This window comes from Malus domestica, chromosome 16 (genome assembly GCF_042453785.1).
Source record: "Malus domestica chromosome 16, GDT2T_hap1".
NCBI classification, from domain to species: Eukaryota; Viridiplantae; Streptophyta; class Magnoliopsida; order Rosales; family Rosaceae; genus Malus; species Malus domestica.
The window spans coordinates 7,103,137-7,110,940 of record NC_091676.1 but is presented as its reverse complement, the minus strand read 5'-3'; the positions used below and the strand labels follow the sequence as shown (position 1 = coordinate 7,110,940).

The 7,804-nt window shown below is 41.0% G+C and overlaps 1 protein-coding gene across 1 annotated transcript; it reads right to left on the bottom strand.

Moving 5' to 3' along the window:
• Window positions 1-1,304: 1,304 nt before the first annotated feature.
• LOC103403072 (uncharacterized) lies at window positions 1,305-3,749 on the bottom strand. The gene has a single exon (XM_008341891.4). The coding sequence runs from the start codon at window positions 3,454-3,456 to the stop codon at window positions 1,588-1,590; it is 1,869 nt and encodes a 622-aa protein (XP_008340113.1). The 5' UTR covers window positions 3,457-3,749; the 3' UTR covers window positions 1,305-1,587.
• Between the last annotated feature and the right edge of the window lie 4,055 nt (window positions 3,750-7,804).

Sequence of the window (7,804 nt, the reverse complement as noted above, 5' to 3'; positions counted from 1 at the left end):
ATCACCATTAAGTAGTAACAATACCCCACCTTCCACCAAAGGAAATTAAATCAGAAAGTGTCTAATGGTAGATTTCTAGACACAACGTTACAGTTTAATAATATTTTTCTTTATTTTCAAATGCGAGGTTTTAAATTTAATTATCATGAATAGTGAGTTCAATATCTAGTTATGGCTTAATTATTTTGTAATTTAGTCTAAATTTTTTCCTAATATAATTGTAAAGAAAAAGTGGCTTATTCAAACGAGAATATCTTGCATTGGTCATTCCAAACAAACACTAAGCGGGTTGTTGAACTTTCAAATTATTAGAGAGACTAAACCATGATAAGTAGGAAACTAAAACACAAGTCTTCATTCTTTTGACTTTGTTCGATCAACTAAGTTTTAATCTAGTGTTCCTCACAATGATGGAAGAAGTCTCAAGTTCAATTTCTTCCTCTAATGCTATAAAAAGAAAATGGCAATAGTAAGAATTATCACTTTTTAACATTTGGTTGCAGAAATAATCACGTGTCGTTGCGTCATCGTTGTGTGGTCGTTATCAAATAATGATCATTTCTACAATCAAATGTCAAGAAATGATCATTCATGCTAATTGCCAAAAGAAAATTGTTCCAAAACAAAAATAAAACCCTAATTGGAAAAGTGGGATTAGGATAGTGGCTAAGTGGGCCGCCGTTGAATGAATTTTGCTTATTCCATGATGTCCATTTCAAACACTGTGGGCCTGCTTGAACTCAAGCTCAAACTCAAATAGTCACCAACCAATCGTCAGAGTGCACTACAGATTGGCCCATGATTAAAAATAAATAAATATAAAAAATCAGCTATGGGCCAATCCGTAGATGTCCCTAAATAGTTGGGGTTAAGTCGAATTCCTACTGAAAATGTAAACCATTATTTGGTATTTTTGTTTGTATGAGAAAGTTGCAAGTAAATTAGAGTTGACCTCAAAATTTGGCTCTTTTTTTTTGTGAGGGGCAAAAGTATGCTGATGTTGTATGGTTAAAATTGTTCTTCGATCATCATGCCAGTTTGTTACGGGGGCGACAGCCATTGTTCTTCATAACCAAGAATCACCGGATTCGAACCCTACACGTCGAACAATTGACCGGTTCACGAGAGGAATTTTGGCATGACTGTCTGGCTAGAACAACTCGAACACTCAGTGTGATCAACATGATCACGGAGTTCCAATGCCCAATTTGCCGATTCACTAATTTTGAACGGCCAGATTCGGGTGTATCAAGAACACCTATCCATAGTTTCAAGCAGGTCGAAACTCAGAGATAAAATAGAGATGACCCTAATCCCTAAACCCTTTTTCATATAAACAAGTCATCCACATCCACTACAATGTTAAAAAGCTAATAAGTAATTTGAACCAATTTACACCATCAAACTATTGCATTTGCATCCCTGCATTTACTATTTGCACTTTTTATCTTAAAATTCAACGATCTTTCTGTGAGCCCTGTGTTCCTTCCATTCGAAAAGTATCAAACTGATGATCCTACTACTACTGCACAGCACGATCATATCACACAAAAAACACATCGGTCTTCTACCTTCGAGAATTTGTACTCACGGCACAAATGTCAACCTTTGCGAGTGACCTCCAGTGTGGTACAGATTGAGGTGATATATCGCCTTGGACACCAACTCTCTCAACTCGGGATGTTGGGGGAGTGCACTGCGGTCGGCCCCTTCAAGGGCAGTCAACACCCTAGTCGGTTCCAAAGAGTTGGTATTGCCAGAGTGTAATGCAAGGTAGCAAAGGAAAACCAATCCGTGTAGCTGCGAGTGCTCGTTGCCCCTTAGCAGTTTCATCAGAGGCAGAATAGCATTGAACTCAATTATTGTCTTCGAATGCTCCATACAGAGAAAATTATCCGGACAAGCAAACTTGCCAAGTGAAATTGCTGCTTCCGTAGCCATGTCTAGATCTTTGTGACTAAGTTGAGTCACTAGCGGACCAATGACCCACGTCTCTCGAGCAGGGAATGTCCTGGCCAACGAACCAATCGATTTAATGGCAGGTATTTGCAATGTTGGGCTATCCACCTCTTTGATCAGTCTCAAGAGCTGATCCACAACCGCCTTGGCAGCCGGCGAATTGGTCTTGAATGCAGCTCGTCTAAGGTCAGCATTGGATTCAGCTGCGGCTGATATCTCCATTATAGTCATCAAACAATTGTATTGCAACTCGCCCTGCTCCTTCTCCACCAACTTGGCCAAACAAAGCAGACCTTTGGTCTCAGTTATCCTCCTACTATTCAAAACACTGCCTCTAGCAAGCATCCACAACGCGGCGGCACAGCTAACTTTCAGCTGAAGCTTTACATGAGGTTTCTCATTCTCCCTCTCCTTCCTATAATGCCCGCCTCGACTACTACCCTCCGAATAATAAGAATACGAAGAACTTGAATACGTATTTGAATAATTACAGTCACGACTACTGCTACTGCTACTCCGTTTCGGTTTTGCTAATGTGCTCTTCTCCATTTCCTTACTAATCTGAATCAGAGAGTGAATGCTTTGCTTACCCAATTGATGATTATTCTGGTCCTCCCCGAACATCTCGAACGACAGCAGCGTCACCAGCGGCCTGATCACATTCTCTCTGGCAAAATCCTCCTGGGCAATGCTGTCGTACTCTGCCATTCGCGCCACCAGGGTCGCCACCCGGCTCTGAACCCTCATCGGTGAGTCGCCCAGAACCTGCACAATAATGGGCACCCCAACCTCATTCACAATAGTGCTCACCTTCTCCTGATCACAAGCCAGATTATACAGCGCCGTAGCCGCCGCAATTTGGGCATCCGGCGACGAGCCCTCTTTCAACAGTTTCAGCAGCGGCGAGACTCCGCCTTCGTCGACGATAATCTTCTTGTTCCTGTCGTTGTCATCCGCCAGCGAGGCGAGCTCGTTGGCGGCCTCGATACGATACGGCAGCTGACCCATTTGGACGGTGGCGATGAATGACCAGACCCACGAGAGAATCGGGTCGTTGCTGGCAATCGGGGCCAGGGAGAGTTCAATTCCGTTGTTGCCCGCGGTGTCCGGGTCGAGTATGCTCAGCAGCCACTTCATGTCGCCGACGGAGGACTCGAGGAAGTTGAAGAGCTTCCGGAAGTCGGTGGCCCTCGTGATCGTAACGACACGTCGTAGGACGCTCCGGCGCTTGCACTTGCGCACCAGGGTTAGGACCCGCTCCAAATTCTTCGACACCTCGGCGACAATGCACCGAATCGGACGCTCGTACAGAACCGGCGCCGACGTCGCGAACCGGACCACGGTTCGGAGATTTTGCGAGAGGCGATCCACCTGCTTCCCGACCTCTGAGCACTCCAGCTTGAACGACTTTGCCTCGTCGACGGCGGTCCGAACCCGCTCCGACAGCAGAATCGGGTACGACAATTCGTCCTCGATTCGCCTCTCCTCCGAAGCCATCGCCCACTTGGATTTCTACTGTGTTTTTGTTTGTCTGAGGCCGAGTCAACTGAGTCGACGACGAGTCAGCGGACTAGTTAAAAAAGCGTGGGAAGTAAAAGAGTAAGGGTTTTTTGTCCGTTTTATTCTCCTCGGCATGTTTGCGTGCGGGTTTGCGTGCGGGTTTGGTGACTGCTCTGTCCTGATGAAATTCTTTCTCTTTTTCCTTGGTGGGAGTGTAAATCCACTCCCCGGAAAGGCGCGTGGATTGGAAATTCGGGGTGAGCCGAGTCAGTTAGTCTTTTCTGTAACCGTTGTTTACCTTGCTTTCTACTTTTCATGTTTTAATTGACATTTCCAAAGCGTGTGGGGTCCAGTTGGAGTGGGGAGTGTTCAGTAAACGCGGAGTTTGGAGCGTGGAGTAGGGGATCTTTTCAACTGTTGACTTCAATTTCCATTTCGAGATTCGTCCATTTCTCCTCATGTTGAATTCATTCTTTGAAGCGAGCCAACTACTAAAAATGTTAAAGTTGCCCCTATGTCGATAAAAAAAAATATATACGTGGCGATGGGTTAATTGAAGGCCATACTTTCTGCGGTCAAATTCATTTAATAATGTTTTATTTGATTTGATGTAATATATAATAAATATTGTTGTGTGTTCCGGTATTTGATTAGATTTTTTCTGAAAGCCAACCCTATATATTTTGAGCACCACATTATGTATTCAAAAGGCGACAAATGTAAAGTTGAATCATATTATTGAGAACAACTTATTAGGTTTAGTTTATTAATTTTTTTTAATGTAGATAATATCGTTTGTTAAAAAAATAGGACGACAAAGAAGTTTATGATTAGCGGAGCATCATCTACCTTAAAAATAATTAGGTGCTCATAACCACGCCACATTATATTAAAATAGTATATGGATTTTTTTTGTATTTAAACAAATTATATTATCTATACTATAGGGTGGGGAAGTGAGTCATAATAATGTGCTTAAGATATTTCAGTTACAAATAAAGAAGAATACCACTAGATTGTAGTACTAAGTGACAAATATATGAACCGCATAAATAGCCATTATTTGAATACGGATGGGTACGTAGAATCTCTTCCCTTGATTCGTAGGTACGTCGTCCTTTCAGAGCTTAGCGAGTAACCCGTTCTGAATAGGTTTTGCAGCCATCCCATTGTCCTTGAGGTCCAAATCGCATGAGATGCAATTCTTGCAAATTCTTGCACTTTGGAGGTGCAAATTCTTGCAAATATACATGCCTTTGATTCCATTAAGTACTGATTTCAAGTTTTACACTATCGATAGTAGGGCTGGTTTCGATTTGGTAACCAAACTGAAAATGCCAAACAAAAAATCGATTCGAAATTTCAGTTAATTAAAAAACCAAATCCAAAATGAACCGAAATTTTCGGTAAACCGAATTGGATTGGTTTTTGTTTGTTAGGCCGAATTTTTTGGGCCCTTCCAATTTTAGCCCGTATTTAAGTGACCATTTGGTGTAATTTTTATGTGAGTTTTGAGGATTTGGATTTGAGTATGAAATTTTATGTAACTTCAAAATTCAAATGGCACAATAAGTTGAGTTCAAGTTGAAAGTTGAAACGGAAAGCAACTAGTTAATGAGTCGAGAGGGAGAGGGAATGAGTCGAGGAGGAGATATAGAGAATGAGTCGAGGAGGAGATATAGAGAATGAGTCGAGAGGAAAGAGGAAGAATGACTGAATGAATTTGTATGGTCTCAATAAAATACACTATGATATTATATATTTTTAATAATAATAAATTTTGGTTTGGTTTGGTAAAACTGAACTGAAAAGTTCGATAATTGTCAGTTCCAGTAATTTCGGTTTCAATTAATTCGGTTTTGGTATGCGGTTCATAAAATTCCAGCCCTAGTCGATAGCATCATATGTTGAATAAAACCGTCCTAAGAAAGAGGTATAATGTAACAAAATATAAAGACAAGTCAACAATTACGAAGAAGTTGAACAAAAACAATAAATTGCGTACCATGAGAGTAAAACCAGTCTTCCAGTCGAGGAATGTGTGTCACTCCAAATACATACCTGTAACATTTGGACATCAATCAGATCATAGAAGTCTTAAGCGAACAAACACTGGAATTCGAATCACAGCAAGACAAGGCTATTTGGTCCCTCGAATCGCTTGCAATAGCTATCGATATAAACAACGAAAGTGCTGATGCACGGGTACATATAAGTCCGGGTGCAATAGTTGTACCATACGTTCGGGTTTCTCCAGGTTGCAGTGCACCTACGCTTAGTATTCCTGTAAGTTTCACCTCAGCTTCAATATGCCCATCCTACAGAACGAGAAAGTTGATAAGCATCACCATCGCTTTATTTTCTCATCTCGAGCGACAAAATCATAACCAAAAGAAAGGGAGCAGGCCAGGGTAGGTCAACTGGAGAAGAAGCACACAGATCGTCTAACTTCTGCTAAACTTGTTCTCCAATCCTGATGCTTCCATAAGATTCTGTGATCATCCTCATGCAAGCAAACACATTTTTCAATTGTTTCAACACCTGCGGTGAAATTTGTTAAGTTCGCATCAAAGTACTTGATATAGCCTAAACAATCGCAACCTCCGGCCTCGACTACTGTCAATATACGCGACGGAATAGATAACCAAGCCTTCCTTGGAGGTAAAACCAACGCGGAAATTCCACTGCCAACCGGAAATAAAAAGAAAATACGAATCAATATGACATGCTGATGTGAGACAATCCAATGGTGCAGTTCCAAAAAATAATCAAGAATATTCTGCCATAATTACTTGACGAAAAACCTAACACAAGTATAACGTACAGTGGAAGAAAATCAAACTAAAGGTATGACTGCGAGACGCCATTATTTTATGTTATTTTGTTTTAATTAAGCTGATTCGTGAAATGGGCTTTCAGCCTTTTCTTTATGATGTATCTGGGCTGGGCCTATTTTTATGTTCACTAATGTGCCTTGCTAAATGCTCAAATGAGGTTCCAGCTCAACATTGATCACATAAACTTAAAAAAAAAAAAATGACAGTGTACATGTAACGTGCTTGTCCATAATTGATTTGGATTGGCCCCAAATGACCCAGGAGGATCCCGAGGATCCTCTTTGTGAGGACTATATGGATCATTCAATTACATCCGTTTATCGTATATTGCTCAGTCAGAAATCATTGTAAATATTTCTTATTTAAAATTGAATATAAACAATACCTGACAAAAATTGGTCGCAATATACGATAAACGAAGGTAATTAGAGGATCCGACGAGGATCCTCTTTCCCAAATGACATGAAAAATTATGGACCTTACAATTATTGTACATTTAGAATTGGCCAAATCGGATAAATGATCCTTGTGGTTATAAGGTATTCAGAAGATAGTCATGTGCTAAAAAAATTCGGATGTAAACCCCTGTTGTGTATGTTAACAAATTTAGTGCAAAAGTGATTTTTTTGTTAACTATCGGTAAAATTGTACTTTGATTTAACCTTTTGGATTTCTGGGTTTCTATCAAGACTTCACCATTTTTGAGAGAGAATCGAGAAAATGGCCAATGGGGTAGGGAGAGAAAGTGGGTTGGTGCTATTTAGCGATGATGAGCTGAGAGAGATGAGCAGGGTGAATAGAGGGTCGGACCATATAGAGGTCACGTGTGGCTGCACCAACCACAGATACGATGATGCAATCGGGAGGCTTAGGGTTTTCGTCAATGGTGACCTCGAAGTCACCTGCGAGTGCACCCCTGGCTGTCAGGAAGGTCTTTCTTTTTGCCGTTTTGATCTTTCTCACTTTGTTGCTCTTTGGGAAAAAAAGGTTTTTATTTTTAATGCATGTTGTTTGCGTTTTGAGCTGCTTTGAGTTCATCGTGGACTGGGTTTTGACGTTGATGGCTGCAGTCTGTCAGTCCCTTTCCGGTCTGCCGAATCTGCTGGGTTTGTATTTGATGACGACGAGCGTTTGCTTTTGCTTTGCAAGTTGTTCAATGTATTTTTGCTAGGTATACAGCTGATGTGTATGTTGTTTTGTCTCACTGAATGCCTTCTCCTTGCTGGGTATACAGTAGCTATATGTTTGCCTACTCTTCATATGGTGGAGTCCAGATGGTTTTTGGCTTGTTTGTGGAGTAAAGAGCTTTTCTTTAAGTTGGTGTGTTAAGAATGAAACCTACATTGCCAGTTTCGCGGCTAAACTGCACCAACCTACTTTCTCTGTCTACCATTCGCCATTTTCTCGATTCTCTCTCTAAAAAGGTAAAAAAGGTGAAGTCTTGATAGAAACCCACAAATCCCAGAAGGTTAAATCAAAGTAAAATTTTACCCATGTATTAACAGATA